Here is a 21591-nt window from a genome sequence, read left to right as displayed (position 1 = left end):
TAAAACTTCAGAAATGCAACCAGTAAGCAGATCAGTTACATTCGAGCGAATGTAACCCATCCGTCGACCGAATAATCTTATTCCAAAAAAGCCTCATTGAAGAAAACCCGGGCAACGCCCGGTATTATAGCTAGTATCTAATAACGGTGAAAACGGGTAAAATGGTTTTTCCGCATTTAACGCATTAACGCTCTTTCCCAAATTTCCTCCGTTTTTCGAATTCGAATATATCTCTGAATAGTACTCAGAACATTGGGGTTTTTTTTTTTGGGTTGGCATTAGGAAAGACAGGGCAACAACTTTCTAATTGGGTTCTTCAGCACAGGGAACCACAAAACTTTAGAGAGAGATATTTTCCATACACTGTATTTTCACTCTATAAACTGGTGCAGGGTAATTTTTCAACGTCTGTTGAGCATTTTTTAAATTGGAATCATACCTCTACGACGGACGGTTGATGAGATTGGCCGTGTAGCACTTACAGGACACCCTGTATAGAAATGTTTCCCAAGGTGGGCGATGGAACCTAAGGATTTAATATAGGATCCTATTGGTTTACTTGAGTTGGGGGCAGGGGCGATCACAGAAAAAAATTTCTGAAGAAGGGGGTGATGGGACAAAAAAGTTTGGGAGACTACGGTATAGTATGAATGGAATTCGGTGATATTATATAGCCATAATTCTTTTTCGCACGTGTTTTCTCACGGCCCCGGATGAGGGTGTTTGCGCCCGCTTCTTCCCACGTGTCACACGTACGTATGAATCAAACAACGTTATATGTATGAGAAAAAAATGGTTGCTTTTTTTTTTGTGCACGGGAAAAAGAACTGGTTTCCAAAAAATCAATGATGAGAAAAGCCTAAAAATAATAATGAAAAAGCGAAATCGCAACCGGAGTATCAATGACGTCATGATGACGTCACCCTAAAGAAACGGATGACGTAAGTCACCATTGAATTTTTACCTCCCTTCTTAAAAGAAAGCACATTATGATGATAGGGATGAATGGTTTTTGCACATACCATCACCATTCAAACACCACCTCATCGACCATTTACCAACTTCAACCCCCGGGGATACACGAACGCCATTGGTTGAAAATCTCCAACATATTCCTGGTATGCCGTAATATAATTGCCAGTATATGGTAGAGGAAAGTAGAAAGATTGAAAATGAAAAACATATGTACAAGCTCATGCACACAGGAAAAGAAAAAGTTTTTTTTCTCTCGACTGCCTGTGACTTGCCTCCTCGAAGGAAACACCTTGTGGAAGATAATAATGTTTGGCAGAAAAGATCACTCATAACGATAACCATCGTGATAACCTTTGTTCGCGCTCACTCGAGCACATGCGTATATTCAATATTCTATTAGCGTTTGGGGGCTGGAGAAATAGTGACTATTATTCTGACGTTTCGTAAGGCCTTCAAGAATCTTGTCTTGCGGCCGCAAACAACTCGGATAAGGGCTTCCTAAATCTAATTACACAACAGGGAAAATATATTCTTATATTATTATAATCGCAATGATGTGTTTTCTACTTTCCCATAGAGCATTTACGACACGTCACACATGAAAACAATCCGACAATCTTTCATCACATACTGCCACTCACCGCCTGGCAGTCGAGTGGTTGGGAGCTAGCCTCTCACCGTGCTGGTCTGGGTCCGAATCCCGGCTCGGGCATGGATGTTTACTAACACTAAAAAGTTCCCTGGACGGATCATGCTGATCCCTTAGGAATACGGTTATTTTTAAAAAAAAATGAAGTGGTGCTAATTGAAGCTGATGAAACCGCCTACAGACGGCAAAAGTATAATTTTAATGACACGATTATTGCTAGTATAAAAATGCAAATTTCTTCATCTTGAAAAAATTTCCAAAGTGACATATATATATACACCACTTGATTTCTCACCCCCCCCCCTTCCCAAATAAAGAATGAATGGCCGTGTCTCCTGTAGTGTATGCGGATAGCCATGCCCCACCCCCACAAAGGTGGGAGGTGGCTGACAGGGCTCTAGCCCTGGGGCCCGTGACAGTTCTCGTTATTTTTTACTTTTTCACGCTATAAATTAACTACAGAGGGGGCCCCGTTAAAAGTCTGACCAGGGGGCCCGCAAAAGATCCCAGCTTAAGATCCCCACTCCAGGATGTGGGGGCCATGCGGATAACTCGGTTGCACGGGGACTAGATTCTCAGCGGAGACCAATATACTTTTCTTTCAGAGTTCACCTCAACATAATATCCAGAAAAAAGGGCTTTCCTTCACGCTTCCAACTTTTTTTCTGGTTAATTGTTAATTACTGTAATTTATTATAGTATTGAAATTTGAGTAAAGTATTAAAAATTATAATTCACATAGTTCATTGCCCTATATATTTGAAATAAAAAAATGCTATAAAGTACGTTTTGTAATTTCTATTACGCATGAAAATACATGGAACTGCATGAAATTGTAATTATGGAACTGTATATTGAAACTGTGTACATGGAACTATAATTGCGTGAGATTGATATTTCATTTCTTGCGGCTTTTGTGTGTGTGTGTTCAAAGAGTACGTTGCGGTTTTTCACGTTAACCGACACACATCCGTTTTATATATAGTAATGTCCCAATTCTCTCCTACACAATGTTATTTTCGCCTTGTTTTCTTTCCCCACAATCCTAACAGGTGTGCATATATCCATTATATACTCGCGGTTATGTACCTGACGTGTCAGGTGATGGCTGTTGTTCTTATTACATTCATCCTCGTTACCATATTCACTGCAAAATTAAGAGTAGAAATGTCTGAGAATCTCCTCCTTTTATTTATCATTGGATATTAAATTCACGTTGTTTTTCGTTTCGAAAGAATTCCAAGGTTGTGAATTAAATATGGAAAGCTTACTCTTTTCGTTTTCGCCATCATTAACAGCAGGCATTTTCAACCAGTTGCTCGCGAGCACCACGGTGCTCCCCGAAGTACCCAGAGTGCTCGATGCCCGTATTCGATTTCGTGCTCGCGAGTACCTCATCAGCGTTCCAATGAGAACACCTTGTAAAAATTGCAATAACGGATTGAGATCATCCTGATTTCATGCATTCGTATGTTAAACCTGCCGTAAGAGTGCTCTTCTTTGAATGACGGGTACGGGCAGTGCTCGCGACTAGAAAAAGGTTGAAGAGCTGATTTACAGCTTAGTAATATAGGTAAATATTCTTTGGGGCCACTCAACATAAGAGAACGTAATAAAGTCAATGAAATTTAAAAAAATAAAAGGTAAAGTGAACTAAAATATAGATAGAATAAACAATCTAAACAAATATCGATAACGTAAACTAGAACTATTCAAAAAGATTGAAATATTCGAAATTGTGAATTTTAAGCGTTTCCAGCAATAGAAAAATAACTTACGTACATTCAAATGCGGATAATAAAGTAGCCAATGCGAAAAAATAATGAAATGATTCGCAGTATTTAATCATTGGGCATAAATACACAGGCAAACTCGGTTAGAATGATCTCGGTTGTAACGACACACCTCGGCTATAACGTCAGTAAATGGTAGTCTAAGCTGATTTCCATAATAATGTTAATGAACCTTGCTTATAATATCGATTAAAACGCAACGACCTCGGATATAACGACATATTTTTTGTTCAGATTGCTTCCGTTCTTATGGCGAAATTCCTAGAATCCTAAAATCAGAGCACATTATATTTACGAAATGTTTATCAATTGGAGGTACCTAACATTGAAAAAAAAAGATTTATTGTGCATGTTTGACGTTCCAACTTGCTCATTGATGACTTGTATATACGGGATGATTCCGTACTTTCCCAAGTAATTTTCCCTTTCTAGATAAAATTTTTAAATAAAAATGTCCCTTTTCTTCAACAAAGCTTGCCGGAATTCATAATCTTTACTAGAATAACGGCTGAAAGTAATTTGCGTAATTTACAAATTGTGTTATTTAATGAATATGACTATAAACATTCATCTCGCATATTTATCATGTGCATTTTCCCCGTGAAATACATTTTAAATCACCGCGGACTTCTTGTGGCACCGCATTTCTCGCCAAGGGTTGTTTGTAAGCAATACTTGGCAATTGTGCCGACATTTGGTAACATTTTTGGCGAGAATCGGCGATGCGAAATACGGTCACCCTAGTCACAATAAAATAATTTCAATGCGCAGCATCTGATTTTTAACAAAAAAAAATCTTGAAAACATCAACCCTCGGTTGTTACCACAAAACCTTACGTAATCTTTAATGTCATTATAACAGAGTATTTTTTTAACTATACACCTGAAATAAACTAAAAAATATCGATAACGTAAACTAGAATTATCGTAAACAGAACCGAAATTGGGAATATTAAGTTTTATCAGCAATAGAAAAATAACTTCATTAAAATTCGGATAATATAACTAAAGGGAAAATCTTACAAAAACGTTTATTCATTATTTTATTATATTTATAATAATTATAATAATAATATTATATTATTATTTATAATAATAATAATATAATAATATTATATTATTATATTACATTTATATTTATTCATTTATTCAATCGGGATCCGGAAATGTGTCATTCCCCGACGTTTCGTCCCTGATATTTCGCTCCTGGTACGTTTCGTCTCCGGTTCATTTCGGCCCGGTAATTTCACCCCAGACATTTCGCTTGCCTTGACCGTATGAGTGACCGAGTAAGTGAACAAGTGAATGGGCGTCACTCACTTGATCACTCCCACGACAAGGTTAATGCACGCGAAATGTCCAAATCACTTGGCCACTCATACGGCAGGGTAAGTGCAGGTAAAATATCCGGCGGGTAAATGTCCAACTCACTTGATCATTCATACTGTCACTCACCCATTCACTTCTTCACTCACAGTCACTCACCCATTCACTTCTTCACTCACAGTCACTCACCCATTCACTTCTTCACTCACACAGTCACTCACTTGATCACTTTTATGGTTACACAACCACTCACTTCGATACTCATACAGTCACTCAATATTACTCACTCGGCCACTGATACGATCAAGGCAGGTGAAATTTCTAGGGGTGAAATGTACCGGGGACGAAACATGCTTGGGGCGAAGTGTCGTGGGCAGACTTTCCGCAAACCTATTTAAGCATTGGTCATAAATACAGCATAATCTTGCTTAAAAAAACATATTTATCGACAAAACATACGAGCGTTGCTCTTAAAAGAATCATGAAATCAATTCCAGAAAAAACAGCCATGTACAACATTTTTTTTTTTTGAACGAATCGGATCAAAAACAAGAAATTCCTAAAATTCCGATTGCGTTACATGCGATCCAAAGTTTAAAATATATTTCAGACTTTTGTTTTTGATATGGCCTTGGGGTCTTTAAGTTAAGAACTTGTCAGATCCAGAGGGCGATTCATAGTTAACTTCCCAAACTCGATCGTAAATTTCCTACGAAAAAAATAGAAATAATCGTGACAAAGTAGAAGGAAAAATAACAAAAAAAAAAGGGAAGAAATCCTAAGAATCATAAATCCTGTTTCTTCCTAGAGGATCACGAACTGTAATTGTCGTCTCGAACTAGAGCACCGTGAGGTGGAAAGAATTCACACACTCCTGCAGATGCTTAGTTGACGCGAATTTCCATCCAGATGATACTCCAGTTAACTCAGCAGTTTTATTTTCTCGCTGATTTATCATTTATTCTGTGGAAAAGATCGACTTTTTTCCCCCCATCTTACGGTGATTAGGAAGAAAAACTTCTATTTAATGGTATTTTAAATATCTTGAGTGTGCGATATGGCTATGACGCTATTAATATATAGTAAATAGTCAAAACTCGTAAATAAGGGGTCGTTCAAGTATTACGTAAGCAAATTTTTACCCATTTTTGACCCCTCCCCCCCGTCAGCAAAATTCAACAAAACGCTGACCCCCTCCCCCCCCCCCTTGTCTGCAAAATTTCGTCATCAGCTCTGCCCCTCTGAATCCAACTCATATTTTCATAAAGGGTGGTTGATGACGTAAGCATTATCCAAAATCCCCCTCCCCCTTGTCATCAAAATCAGCAAATCGGAAATACCCTCCCCCCCATCGATGATGACGTAATACTTGAACGGCTCCTAAGTCACTCTTGGGAGACCAAAAATATGACCTCGTAAGCGGAGTGACTCGTTAAAGGAGTAAGCTATGATTCCCGTCTCTTTATTGATGGCTTCAATGCAGGGGAAAAAACAAATTTTAATTATTCAAACGACTTCCAGTCATGAAAACTGATTACTCGAGCTTTTCTTAATCAATTAATGTTTATTTGCTACATAATTAATTGATTAAGAAAAACTCGAGTAATCAGATGTGTTTTAATGTTATTTAAATGTTTTTTTAATAATAATAATTTAATGTTTATTTGCTACATTATTACGCATTTGTGTGAACATCACAAATATTACCTTTTTCGATTTTTCAAAGTTCGCAAATTTTTCGTCACGTTTATGGAAACCAAAGTATTGCAGTCTTTTAAGGCAGTTTAATTCTTTTGGAGAATTATGAATGAAAATAAAATATTACGAATGAGTTTGAAAATTTTTTTTTTCATTTTTCAGTGAAAATAAACACTGGCGAGTTTTGTTTTTGTGGAATTGGAAGTTGAACAAACGATTCTTTTATCCAAAGAAGACAGAAATTGGAAGTCTCTGTCTGTTGTGTTTTCTAGTCCCGATACAAATATTCTTAATAGGTCGATTTTCCATGTTCCTCCACTATAACGCTGCTTTAGTCCGTAAAGACGAACGAACTTTTTTTTTTTTAAATTTGGAGAGCATTCCGACAGTAGGGTGGAGGGTGAACACACACGGTTAGAAATGCTCGACAATCGTCCAGCTAAGATTTAAAACGTCCAAAACCCGACAAAAATATTGAGCGGTTTGAACAAAACGTTGTGTTTTTCTCTCTGAAAAAAACAAGAAAACAAAAAAGACGGATTTCTGCCATGGACACCTGTTCAGTAAAGCTGACCAAGAACGACAACTCGCCAAGAAAAAAAAAAATTCCAGCTGAACCCTTCCCAAATAAGAAATAGCCAAATGGTGAAAGAATCTGTCAACAAGCCTGTAGTGAAAGGTTGGAAATGGGGGGCTTCTGCTTGCAAATGCTAGGTAAATCTTTGACGTAATAAGAATAAACGTTGAACTTATAATATATAATGTACGGAAAGTTTCCGATTTGAATAGTAATTTTCAGAAGACAGTGCTTTCACAAAGTGACTCCTCAAGCAGAGTAGAGTGACGCATTATCGGAAGTTTAATAACATTAGAACCCCATAGATAAGGGTTTCTCAAACTTTTTCCACTCGCGGCACTCCTTTCCTCAATCAATCCTTTTAGCTGCAGCTCCCCAAGCAGTTAAACAAAGAATTTCTTCAAAAAAAAAACCTTTGGCAAGGCCACTACTGACAAAGGCTGGAAATGGGGGAAGCATCATCACCAATGGGGGGGAAAACGCACCAGGGTTGGCAAAGATTGGAGGAGCACAGTTTGGTGATTTTGGATGGAGATGTTGGATTGGGATTGGAGATTTTAGAGATTGAGAATCCCTGCCGTGGAGGACAATTTGGATTCCCAAAAAATGACCCAGTAAACGAAGTGACGAGTTACTCGGGTGATGCACTAACGAGGTTTGAACGTAATATACATACATTAACTTATCTCCTTTACAACGAATGTTTTTTCTGATGGAAACTTGCTATCAAACAAATTGTGTGAAGGCATTATTTTTCTTTCTTCCAGGCTCGAAGTTGTGATTTCTGTGTCGGCTTAACCCTGATGAGCCTTAAAAAGATGATTGTTCTCCTCAAACTTTGCTTCTGTGGTCAGGAGATCGATATGTGAAGTGGATATTTACCATTGGCTGACTGGAACATTGAAAATGACGGAAAAAGAACTTTTCGCAGTGATTAAGTTCCGCAGAGGAATATGGACGAGGTGCATGTCGGGTTTAGTAGTAGTAGTAGTAGCGATAAACATTTTAAAAACTGCAAATAACTTTCATAATGCAAGTCACGTACCTGGATGTTTAGGATAAAATAAAATTTAAGTTAAAATAAAATTTTTAATTTAAAAAAATTATACGACTCTTTCCATTTTTAATTCCATATACATTATATACATGTTTTAGCTCCCAGAAATAATTGTCATAATATTTTAGATGCGTTAACCCTTTTATACATGCTCCAAATGGAGAATTCTTTGGTAAAGGCACTCTTTTGAGTAAGCGCACCAATGCTTTCTTTGAATTTTTCGAAATCAGCGTGGAGAATGTGCCATTTGGCGGAACATTGGATGTTCGATTTTTGTACAGACTTCTATGTATTTCCAAGAGCTCAAGGGGATTTTTTGGTTTAACGATTACCTAACAATCCGTTAAGTATGCGAACAGGTATACTCCTAGCGTCTTTATCAGCCTTTGACTTTTTTGGGAAGTTATTTGGATTCCACATTCTTTACTATAAAATTACAGTAGATATATGACACATCGCATCCTCCACACTGATTTCGAAAAGAAAACATGGGTGCTTACTCAAAGAGCACATTCACCAAAGAGTTCTCGACTTGGAGCATCTATATAAGGCATAACACATGGAAAATATCCTGGCAATTATTTTTGGACAGCAAAAAAAAAGGGAATACGAAGTGTATAAAAGTACAAAAAGATAGAAAAAGTGTTATTTTTAAAATTTTAAATCTTATGTTTACTCAAATTTTATTTTCTGTTAAATGTCTAGAAACACGTGGCTTATATTCTGTGAAAGTAAAATACAAATTTTAGAATTACTAACTGTGGGAAAAGGTTTTTTTTTTCTTTGTCAATTACACAATTCAAGTCACCCAATGGTAAATGACCCATTCCCAAAATACCGTTCCTCTCACCACAAAAACAAAGTTTAAAAAAAATTGATGCATTCAGTCTAATTTAGTCGTGAATCATTGGGAAATGTGGTCTGATAACCAAGATTAAAAATCGTGTTACATTGTGAAATTGATGTCGATGTGATGCAACACCACTCTTATTCTTGTAACAACACTCTTTGGGGGGTTTTACCGAAGACATGGTCAACCAATCCCCAATTGTGCAAATAAGCTCAAAGAATGCTTACACGAAGGCCTTCTATACTGTAAATCAGTAGTTCTCAACGTTTTTTGACTCTGAGCCCCTTTTAGTATATGAAAGAGCCCCGTAAGCTCCCCCTACCCTTTTTTAAATTCATTTATCAAATTTAATGATTTATTTCCTCGAGCGACTGTGGAGCCCCTGGGAAGTGAATACGGAGTCCCAGTAGCTCTGCGGAGCATCAGTAGTAGAGAAACACTGCTGTAAATTATTTAGCAAGAACTCAGAAGCCTTAATGCGCAATCTTGGGATAATGGGAAAAAAGTATTTGAAAATGTTATCAACAACATATTTATCCTTTGAGCCCACCTCAAAAATGAACGGATAACTTGCATGTTTATTCTTTTTTCCATAATCTTTCTTTATTCAATTGTTTCAAATGTTCAAATTGTTCAAATGTTTGGCGAATTATTGGACTCTATATTACGTGGAAGATCCAGCCTTCTCTCATGTTTGGGCAACCATCGTTAACATTATACTGAATTTTTTTGCGACTGACGTTGGTTCTATAGTGGGCGGAACCTCCGGTAAACAGCAAGAAAAGGCCGACCGGTGATTTCTAAAATCTTCATAGGGTTCTTTCTTGAGCCAAATATGGGGTTCTTGAACACAATTTGTGAAAATTCCTACTTTCTCCGGGTAAAGGCAGACACAAGACTCTGTGAGACACACGTCTCTCTCACATAAGACGAAAAAACACCACGAAGATACATTAGGTCGGTGATTCTCAAATTTTTGTCACTCGCGGCTCCCTTGCACTATTCATGATTCATCTGCTGGTCCTTGTAATATTTTACTGTGCATCTATAAAAGAACCACATCAAAACTAAAGTAGGCACACACATCAATATTCACAGCTCGTCGAAACCTAGGAGCCGGGACGCACACTTTGAGAGACACTGCATTAGGCCGTCTTTGGGAATAAAAGTTAATTTACAATACAGCTCACTCATTCTAGAATAAAACGGTAGAAACAGACAATTCTCTTACGATGGATCGGAGATTAATATTAAACAACCAATTCGTTGCCTTTCAAACAACAATACTCGAATTTCATTGTGTCAATGATCTCTTTCTGCCTTTTAAAAGAAAACTTAAGCAACCACCATTCGACTTCATCCAAACACGTAATTCCAATATTTGTCATACATTGTTCTTGAAAATTCTAATGAATCTTCAATTGTAGCTCTTAAACCGTCTTTCTGAGCTTTCTGAGATTCAAGCTCATTGTCTATCATATAACAGACTGTTTCGTTTGACTTAAGGTGAAGATGACTAATTAATTTGGAGTGAATACAAGAGGCGACGAGCACTTGACAATCTTATCGAAAAGTTAACTAACTTCAGTCCTTGAATGAAGTCCTCCTTTGGGAACATTTTTCTTTTCAAAAGTCTTTAATGCTCCATATGTTCAAGTTTCAAAGCAACGAAAATTTTTCAACACTATTGATTTTCTTTTTTCGTTGTTTCAAGAAAATGTGATCAAAGATCCTTGAAAATTCCCGAGTGTCTTACCCTCTACCTTTTGTGATTTTCAGTACAGATAGTAGATTCGAATTACATGACGTGGCAGAAGAGAAAAAGAAAATGGTAACTGAATTTTTCCCACAAAAGAAAGGAAGTTTGAAAGGAAGTTTTGTTTCTCTTGTTCCTGAAATTTTATTTCCTTTCTGGAGGAATCCCCCCTCTCTCCAGGAATCGATATATAAGAACATTTGCTGGATGATGACTGTCAGGAAGAAAACGGGGTGAAAAAAAAATAATACAAAAAGGAAAGAGTCCCTAAGAAAAGGATTTGAACTGGATTCACCGAAGGATTGTTCCTTCAAGACGGTGAAAAAAAATGAATATGATTTTCATGCAAATACCATACAGCATCTGTTCAGGGTGAAAAGAATTCAAATGCTAAGGAAATGTTAACTTCCCATAAGAGGGGAAAAAATATACAATTCTCATGGCTTTAGGGGGTATCTCGGTCTCCTTTTATATGTCTTTGAAACCCGAAATTTATATTTGAGAGAAGACATAAGATTTATCTTTTTTAGAGTTTATTGTAGATTCCTAGGTACTATCGATAATACAGCTTTATTCGCTCCCTGTGTTTTTAGTTTTTTGTTTTTCTGATGCGCATGCAATGAAGTATGACAGATACATCAAAGTACCTTTTAGAAGATCTAGAAATGGATTTCGGATCCGGAAGCCAGCGTTGTGTATGGTGAGGAAGCCCCTAGCTGTATTCACGGTAAGCTTGTGGACAAAAGAAATTCGTATCACAATACGAATTTTAGGAATTTATTTGTACTTTTGTGCAAAATGAAGCTGATTATATTTCTTTTATGATTTTATGAACTATTTCTTTCATTGTTTTCTCAAAAACTTAAGTTTTGTTTTTTTCCAAAATAAATATAATTTTGTGGGTAAACAATTTGGTTTAAAAGGACCATGTAACTAATCATTTTCCGAAAGCATTTTTATCAAGTTTTAATCGTTTAAAATGCCTTTATAAAGACAAATGTGCATACATGTTGAAAGTACATTTGCCAATCATACCTATTGTGAAGGAAATTTTATCAAAAACATCGTCATCTGCATTTTGTATATAAACTTTTATCTCGAATGCGCAGTCTCTAACAATCTTTATCGAGTGCGCATTTTATGAACACGTTGTCAACAGTATTTTATAAATAGCCATTTTTCTGAACATTTATGCTGTCGAGAATGCTCTTCTTTTTAAACATCATTATCGAGTGCGCGTTATCCAACCACCGTTATCAAGTGCGCATTTTACGAGCAGTATTATTATTAGGTACATTCAGAAACATTGTTATCGATAATGCACATTTAATAAACTTAGCTTTATTCACTTCCTGTGGGTTTTTTCTCCTTCTGATGCGTATGCAATGAAATATGATAGATATATCAATGTGTATCGTTTATAAGATCTGGAAATGGATTTCGGATCCCCAAGCCAGCGTATGTATGGCTAGGAAGCCCTGACTGTATTTACGGTAAGCTTGTGTGCAAAAGAAAAGTTAATCAGAATACGGATTTTTTAGGAATTTCTTTATTCGTTCTTTTGAGCAAAATGGAGCTGATTCTATTGCCTTTAAGAATTTTTCTTTCATTGTTTTCTAGAAAATTGAAGTTTTTTTTTTTTTTCCCATCAAAACAAATAGTTTTTTGTGGGAAAATAATTTAGTTTGAAAAGAACATGTAGGAACTATAATTATTTTCTGGAAACATTTTTATCAAATTTTAATCGTTTAAAATACACTCACTTCATTAGTTACTCGAAAAAAAAACATACAAATACAGAAGGAAAAAAAATCAAGGAGCTCTCTAAGTTGCTCTCTCTTACTGGCTGTCACTACTTCAAATGAGAATGTCTTTAGAGTTGATTTTTCAAGGGTGCTTTTCTGAAAAATCGCGTGAAGTGGAGGAAAAAAAAAATATTGCTGTTTAGCATACTATTCATGAAAATCGCTATCGAGTGCACATTTTATGAGCGTCCATGTTGAAAGGACATTTGTCAATTACACCGGTGTTTAATATTTCTTTTGTCAAAAGTTTATCAAGTTATCTAGCATTCTGTAAACATCGTTGCCGAAAATGCGCATTATCCAAAGATGCACTTGATAAGATTACTCATAAAATGTACACTTGATAACGATGTTTGGATAATGTGCGCATATATTCAGTAACAATGTGTTCGTAAACAACGTTACCGAATGATCATTTTACGAACACGTTGTTATCGAATGCACATTTTTGAAATATAGTGTGCGTTTTCTAAACATCGGTATCGAATGTGCATTTTCAAAACTCAAGAATCCTCATTTTTTCTAAACATCGCTATCGAGTATTGATTTATTATTTATCCTTATGAATACGTGAATTCATAAACATTGTGAGTGAGATTCATTCGAGAAATACAGATGATTACGAACTGAAATGTTCAAATACACCACACCCACATCATTTCATCAATTTTTAGAATAATCAGAAAATTTTCGGAAGCGACACGATATTATAACAAGCGAATTTTTTTAAAAAGCATATCGTTTCATCAAGAAGTTTTTCAGAATAATGTCATCGATAAATCACGGAAATTTACGAAAATGTTGAATACTGTAATTTAATATGTAATAGATCAAAAAAGAAAAATAAGGATGCGGAAACAGCAATAAAGATAAGCAAAAATAGCAGGATAATATTTTATCAGTGAAATTGATGGAACTGCGCATCAGCAGCATCGTTATTTGTCTATCGCAAATTCAAACATACACATGCTAAAACAAGTCTAATACAATGAATAAAAATGGCGCACTCTAAAACGACAAAAAATTTCAACAACTGACGAGAGAAGGAATTTCGAAACGGCAACTCTCAAATTAAAAGCCGAGAAAGAGCTGTCTCTTCCAATAGAGCTTCTAAAACATTCATGTTACAAAAATTCACAGAGGCACAGAAACAGTAGTTTCGGAATATCTCGAGTGTTGGTGGTCTACAAATTGGACTTTCACTGTAACATAAAGGCTCTTTTGCTCCAAGGCTCATATTGATTTAGATTTCGTCATTCCTTTTCCGCAGAAAAGGCCACAGAAAGAGATGAAGGGAACGAGATCCTGACATGGCACATGCAGCAGTGATTAATCTTGCAAGAGACCCTCTCTCTTTTCACGAGATTCTTCTCCCCTCATCTCTCTCTCTCTCTCGTCAATCGATTCTCCCTTTACTTACCATGCATACATGAAACATTCTTCCCCCCCCCCCCGAACCTCCATTTTCAAACACATAACAGCTTGCATTATCGCGACATAAGCGAAATTGCTGCTCTCCAACCACGGACATTTGGTTATCTGACCTTATCGGTGTCGGGATAGCCCTTAATGGCCTGCTTACAGTCTCTCGTGCTATGAATTTGAAATGGAAACGTTGAACTACGAAATCAGAGCGGAAAATCACTCTTTTGTTTCACATTGTCGTTATTGGAAAGTTTACGTTAAAAAAAAGGTCATATTTTTATGTATAGTGGCTATACAGAGCGAGAGAGAGGGCGATTCCCTTGGCGGCATTTTACTAGCAAACCGTTGATTCTAGAGGTATACTTCCAGTTAGAAAAATATCCGAATAACGTAGACCGGACACGTTGTTCATGTTTCAAAGGATTGTATAATTATTAAAGTATAAAAGTATTAACTTTTTATATGCACACTCTGTGCCCAAAAATCCAATTAAAAAGTTATTGCGCTGCCTCTCACGTGGCCAACAAAAAAATCCCACATTTATAACTGCAATATTCGTCGAGATATTTGTACTCAAAAAACGGAGGAAAGTTAGGAAAGAACAGCAAAAACTAACGGTCAACCCTTCTTTTTTGACCTTATTTATGCAGTTTTCACAACTTTTGAATTTTTGAATTTTTAATATCCCTGCGAATATTGCACTTAGAAACGTGGAATTTTCTTTGTTCACCTCAGGAGATACAGGAAAATAACTTTCCTTTTGAGTTTTTTGAGGACAGAATGTCAGTGAAAAGGTTAATTTTTTTTTTATTTTAATAACTACACAATCCCTTGCAACGTGAATGACGTATCTGAGTACTAAACATTATTTGGATATTTTTTCTAATTGGACGTATGCCTATAGGATCAATGGTTCGCTAGTAAAAGTATATTTGGCGTAAACTTTTTCGCCATATCATTCGGCTATATCGGTGTTTTGATGAAATTTCTCATTTCACAGACTGCAAAACCAATTTAATAGATAAGAATCATGAGCCTATTGCTGTAATGAAAAATGTGCGTTGATACATGCACCACTTTTTAAGAAATATTGTTCACGTTATATTTTATACAATTTTAAAACGCCACGATTATAGCGTTAGATTTGTCGCAGAACGCATTAAAGGGAATTACGAACTCGTTAGACACATATTTTCCACGAGTTTTCTCATATTTATCAACCTAAATTTTTGGCACAAATATTGCTTTACGCTTTTGTTGAAAAAAATATTCATCGTTAGTATCATACCCCGGTCATTTTAAGCACAAAAGGGCAAATCAGACCCTCAACCAACAGTTTAGAACCGATGGACATGCTCACATGCCATTTGCCGGGATTCGAATTAGTGGTCAGTGAAAAATTCCTCGGCTGTTTGACAGCTGCAACTTTCGTCGCCACAGTGATGATCGGCTGAAGTTTCCAACTGTGGTTCCCAACTTCGACTCACGAATGCAAGCCAATCTTTCCCTTTAAAAAGTCTCGCCACAGACAGCAACAGACCTACAAACGGTACAAATGGAATTCAATCATTACTCTTCACTTTTGAAACATACACAACACTAGATACGCATACGCTGTTAGGTACACACACCAACACTTCCGGTACAACTCACTAAGTAGTAAATTGCCCATAGATGGCAATAGAGTCGAGTTGTGCTCGGTTTGAAAGAAAGCAGTAACTTTCATTGTGTATGTACACAGGAACCCCGCCGATCCGAAAACCCGCTGAATCCAAACAGCTAAAAAACACAGCAATAGATAATAAAATAAAATAGTAATAAGGTGATCGCCGAACAATTGAGGAAAAGACACTCGCTCGGAGACGTCCTAACAATATCATGGATTTTGAGCAAAGCAGTGTGGCTCCTACATAGCCTTTCACGATCGATTAGGATTGCAATGATAGGTTACGCCAAGGGTCCCGTTCGTGGGGGACCATTGACCAGCCAATAGGGTCTGTAATTTTTGTCCAACATGTGAGGATACCCGGCTTTCATTTAAAAAAACGAAGCTATATTTGAAGAATCTTGGAGCCAAACAAGTCCCTGTCCTAATTAGTTATGGACACCAGGGACTCTCGATGATGGGTGGTTCAGTATCAGCTGGTTCTTTTTTCCTTCATATCTATCTAAACGTTATCAAATAATAGAAACTTCAATTTACAAACGAGTGAAAAAATATACATACGGAATAGAGATAAATATTTACCATTTTCCGAGTTTCTTTCTATAAGTCCTGCGAGATGTAAACGAATGCACTCTGGCAAAACCGAACATCTTCCCAGAAAAATGAGACGGCCAATCGACTGGAATCAAGTCGATGAATGGCACTTGAACGGAATTCTTGGCGGGTAGCCCTTGAAGCACGTTGCCGTCGTCATCATCACCGCCCTTGTCACCAACCGCATGTTTTTAAATTGACTTCTGACGCCTTGGATATGTTTTTTTTTCCTTCTCTTTTATTGTACTTCATCTTTAAAGGCATCAAGTTTTGTTATAATAAATTGTTTTTCAAGCGCCGCGGTCGTTTTGTTGTTTGCTTTGACGTGTGGAAGAGGAATTCTATTTGAAGGTGAAGTGGTCAGTGACATCCAGGGCATTCAAATATTCTCATATCCAAGTAAGTTGTTTGGGACTTCGAAAAATTTGGCCGAAAGTAGAAGTTATTGTATACTAGCTATAATACCCGGCACTGCCCGGGTTTTCATTCAATGAGGCTTTTTGGATCACGTGACATCTTTCTCTTTCTTTGAGGGACATACAAATCGTGCTTAAGTTAACCAATATGGGGCTTTCCCACGCGACTCATGAAAGAAACAAATCTAGATTTAAAGAAACGTGCCATTCAAGTATTACGTAAGCAGATTTTTAGCCATTTTTGACCCCCCCCCCTTGTCAGCAAAAGTCAGCGAAACGCTGACCCCCCCCCCCCCAGAAAAATTTCGTCAGCAGATTAGAATATTTCATATCTTCAAAAAGGGTGATTGATGACGTAAGCAACCTTCAAACCCCCCCCCCTTGTCATCAAAAGTCAGCAAATCCGAAACCCCCCCCCCGCCTCGATGCTGACGTAATGCTTGAATGACCCAATACGTAGAAATGAATATACAGGGTGTTTCAAAAAGAATCATCCAATTTAACTATTCAGTTTTTTATCTGTTCTGATCGAATAATGTATAGGTAGAAAGAGGGAAATCTCAAGTTTCACGCAGTTGCCAAAAGGTAGCGCTAACGTTGTTCCTTCGACCGCCATTTCAGTGTTTGTCAAGATTAGCTTTTCACACAGAATCGTTCGAGATCTTGTGAACTACCGCATTCCTAAATGATAAATCGGCCGTACGGGACCTGACGATTCAGTTAAACATCACTGGCCTCCAATATCGCCGGACCTCACAGTGTGCGATTTCTTCTTGCGGGGTTTATAAAATACTACGTTTATGTGCCTCCCCTTCCAGCTACGTTAGCCGAACTGAAGATACGCATAACAGCAGCAGTAGATGCAAACATGCTCGCAAAAGTTTGGGACGAATATGACTACCGTATAGACATATGCCGTGCTGAACATATGGAACACCTTTAATTTTGTTTTTAAAAAAAACTACGATTAGCCACGTAATATAAAATAAATCTTAAGTGTCTCTGTTCAATATTTTTCGTAATATACGCATTTCAAATCGGGTGATTCTTTCGGTGATTTCGGTAATTTCTTCGGTGTACTTTACGGGTCCATAGTTTTATTTTATAACAACCTAAACTATATGAATGTGTGTATGCAGTTGAATATTAAAAGACATTAATTTTCATGCTTGAGAAGATACAAATACAAATACCACGCCACAACAGCCAAATTGCCCAACGAGGTGGCTGACTTAAGAACATCATGTATCCCCGAGTCATTTTTTGGAGGCCCTACCTACTACTACTACACCGTACATGCACTCCGCCCCCCCCCCACCCGCGGAACCCCCCAACGAATCGGTACATGCGGGAATGTGCGTGTACGTGTAGTGAAACCTGACGAAGTTTTTGTTGTTTCTCTGTAATGCTTGTTATGTGTAGTGCTGCCAGATATACATAAAAAGTTGAAATAAATGTTATTGCAAACTCAAAAGTAGTTCTGGCTAATTACTTCATATTTAATCTCCTGGGCTTCGTATATCTCTCAAAGTGAACTCAATATTTCAAAAATCGAGAATTCATTTCAATTTTTGAAATTATTAACGTGGCGGAAAATCCCACTAAATTTCCGCATTTCTACAGTAAAATCGGCAATTTTAACACTGTTTTCTATGGGGATTATTATCCTTTGCCTGACCCTCAAAATGATGCTGATGATGATTCTGCTTCATTACTGGGAGGATTGAAAATGTGGCAAACCATTATAAAGGCATATGCATGTCTGAAACGCAATGTTAGGGAACCACGGTAACCAAAGTAAACATTCCGAAAGTGATTGTTGAGGGCCTAAAACCATTGTTTCTCGACAGTTTTTTTACCCATTTCGGGCATTTGTCCTGCTTTGACGAACTTTTAAAGTAACCTATTGTTGAAGTCGTTAGGTATATATTTGTGGCGACGATCGATCTAAAATTGTAGATTTGTATAGAGAACATACACACACAGACAGAAAAGCAAATAGATTTTGAAAAATAGTTTCTACTGTATCCAGAAGATATTTTATCAGACGTATGATACCATGATAGTTTAGTAATTGGTACCAGTATCGTTTCGTAAGGAACAATTCCAGGTTGTCGTGTCGCAGGGAGTTATTCTCTAATAGGGTTGTTAATAAATGGAATAGCTTTCCTCCGGGGGTCGTGAATTCTAAGACAATTGGCACGTTTAAAGATAAGTGCGACAGACAAAGTGGGATAAATCGAGAAGTTATCTATACTTAGATAAGACAGCCATAATCTTTTTATGGGCATATTATATAATATTAATTATTAGTTTTTTTTCTCTCAGTGATATATGCTTTTATATATACAGTTTGTCCAATGTACATACAATCGACCAACGCCTAATTCACGAACAATATCTGCCTTTAGGTGTATTGGCCTATATGGCATTATGACTTTCACTAACGAAAGAAGCTGTATTTTTCCTTATAGATTGTTTAATTCTGCCACGCCATCGGATAGATCGACACTTTTTCTCGTCCGTCTTAATAAATCCACTTGAACGGGGTTTTTTTTTGATCGATCCTTATGTATATTTCTGAACTGGATAACTCCCATTAATATCAGAATCATTTCTTGCTGAGTGTAAACCTATCATCCATCTTCTAATGTCAGTGATAAAGATTACGCTCCCGCGTTCTGACATCGATAATTCTTATATCAAGCATGGACTAGAAACGTCATTGCATATTCAGGGGACGTCGTAATTGGATCCAAGGGAGGAAATCGAAGCAGAAGAATCTCCAACGATTACTCATCGGAAATATCTCTCCAGTATAGAAGTAATGTCTTTGCTTCGATCTATCTCTCTATCTATCTATATATATATATTTTGTTTTTTCTGAAGAGGCTCTCGTGAGTTTGTTCTTCAAGTCATACCATCCGACAAGAGAGAAATGGTACATTTGCTGTTGTTGAGCGATGTGTGTCCTCATGCAATCTCTATCTTTCCAATATTTTTTTAGAAGTGGGACGCACTTGATGACGTCCCTTCGATACGGTTACATTGATCAACTTCAGATCCTTATAGAAGCACTCAAAGCAATTCATTTCCTGTAGAAACTCGATCCGATTTTGCGGGAATCTCAGAAACTTCCAATAATCCAATTTCAAGTGGTCCGATCGATGTAAAAGCATTTGCATACATCGGATTCATTTTTACGTACTAGTACTGTTTGCTAGACTATTTTCGTTTGATTGAGTTACGATCGCGTATGATTCAAACTGGATTGGTTTGGGAAAGATATCTAAGGTATGATTTAGACTAGAGTGTTAATTTAGATGCTTTTAATGTGAGTAAGATTGGATTAATTTCTGATAAGGTAGTGTCGCAAATATAAATCAGATTGCTTTGAGATAAGATGCCTGAGATGTGATTTGTTTGAGAAAACACTTCTCGGATTTGTTCAAGATAAGACTATGGATATGATTTAGGCCGTGATTGCCCTATAAAAGTTTGATAAAAGATCTTTCACAAAACTTGAAAAAAAGGACAACAAATAAGATGGTTACATTCACATTCGCAAAAATGCAACCAATAAGCGCATCGGTTACATTCGCTTGAATATAACCGCTTATTGGTTACATTTTTGAAATTTCACTATAAAATTACTTTTCGAAAACTTTTATTGTGATCCCGGCCGTAGAGTGAATCGTTTTGAATAAGACGGATATGATTCATGCTGAACTATTTTGTGTGTGGTTGGATTTTGGTTTATGTTGGTTTGGTCCAAGATGCCCCGGATGTGATTTCGTCTTGGTTTAAAAAAACAGATCAGGGACATGATTTCGTATTGGTTCAAACAAAAGGAGTCTGGGATGTGATTTCGTATTGAGGGGCCGTTCAAGTATTACGTCATCATCGATGTGGGGGGAGGGTGGTTCCGATTTGCTGACTTTTGATGACAAAGGGGGTGGTTGGATGGTACGTCATCAACCACTTTTTATGAAAATATGAAATATTTTTAATGGAATCTTACTCCCAAAAACGGGAAAAATCTTTCGATAGTTTGTGGGCAATTGAAGTAACATCCCTCCTATTGATAAGTGTCCTACAGAGCCACTTTAGTGAGCCTCTAAATGTATCGCGGATCATAAGTGATCTGGAAATGTGTCCGGGCCGCTAAAGTGGTCTGGAACTGTGCCACGCATCACTTAAATAATCTGAGAATGTGCCGCGGGTAATTTGAGTGATGTAGAACCACACTGGGGGCCACTTAAGTGGCCCTAAAACTACGTCCCATGTCACTCAAGGGATCTCTAAATGTGTCACGGATCGCTTAAGTGTTCTGGAACTGTGTCTCGGGTCATTTAAGTGATCTGAAAATATGCCACGGGCCGCTTAAATGTTCTGGAATTGCATCACGGGACACTTGAGCGATCTGTAAATGTGTCGTTTAGTTCATTTTTACAAAATTAGGTTTGAAGAGGGCAGGCCGCATCAAGTAACCCCCAGGACCATATTTGGTCCGCGGGCCAAGGAACTTTATGTGATTTATCATTATATGGCTTAGAGGGTGGGTCGCGATGAATTTATTAAAGATAAATTTTGAGTTCATAGCCTTCAAATAACATTGAAATTAACAGAAATTGATTATAACATATAAAGGTATTTTCTTCCGAAATTTCAATTAAAAACAAAATTTTTTTTTTGCATTAAAAAAAATAAATTTTTGATCGTGGAAAGGGGGCACGAGAGAACCCCCCTACGCCCCTCCCCCGTGTACGTCTCTGATCCCACCAATATGCGTTAGGTTTCAGAGGGGCAGAGCTGATGACGAAATTTTGCTGACAACGGGGGGGGGGGGGTCAAAAAAGGCTAAAAATTTGCTTACGTAATACTTGAACGGCCCCCCCCCCCCCCCGATTAAAAAAAGGAGTCTGGGATAGGATTTCGTATTAGTTCAATAAAAAGGATTCTAAGATGGAAATCCATATTGTTTCAGAAAAAAGGAGTCTGGGA

At 37.2% G+C, this 21591-nt stretch overlaps 1 protein-coding gene across 3 annotated transcripts in view; it reads right to left on the bottom strand.

The window, feature by feature from the left end:
- The window catches only part of LOC149088506 (uncharacterized), a 531717-nt gene that overhangs the window by 319165 nt on the left and 190961 nt on the right, over positions 1-21591 (bottom strand). Inside the window, exon 1 of one of the 3 annotated variants that reach the window (XM_089247965.1) lies at positions 16160-16249. The exons of the other annotated variants lie outside the window; for them this stretch is intronic. Coding sequence (XP_089104091.1) covers positions 16160-16227 — 68 coding nt within the window. The 5' untranslated portion in view covers positions 16228-16249. Of the gene's footprint in view, positions 1-16159; positions 16250-21591 lie in introns of those variants that run through there. 3 annotated transcript variants of the gene reach the window in all.

Source organism: Pholcus phalangioides, unplaced genomic scaffold (assembly GCF_987345545.1).
Source record: "Pholcus phalangioides strain wild (caught in Gottingen) unplaced genomic scaffold, Ppha-v1.0 ptg000003l_1, whole genome shotgun sequence".
Taxonomy (NCBI): Eukaryota; Metazoa; Arthropoda; class Arachnida; order Araneae; family Pholcidae; genus Pholcus; species Pholcus phalangioides.
Note: the sequence above shows the minus strand (reverse complement) of the source record. Positions and strands in the feature narration are given on the sequence as shown.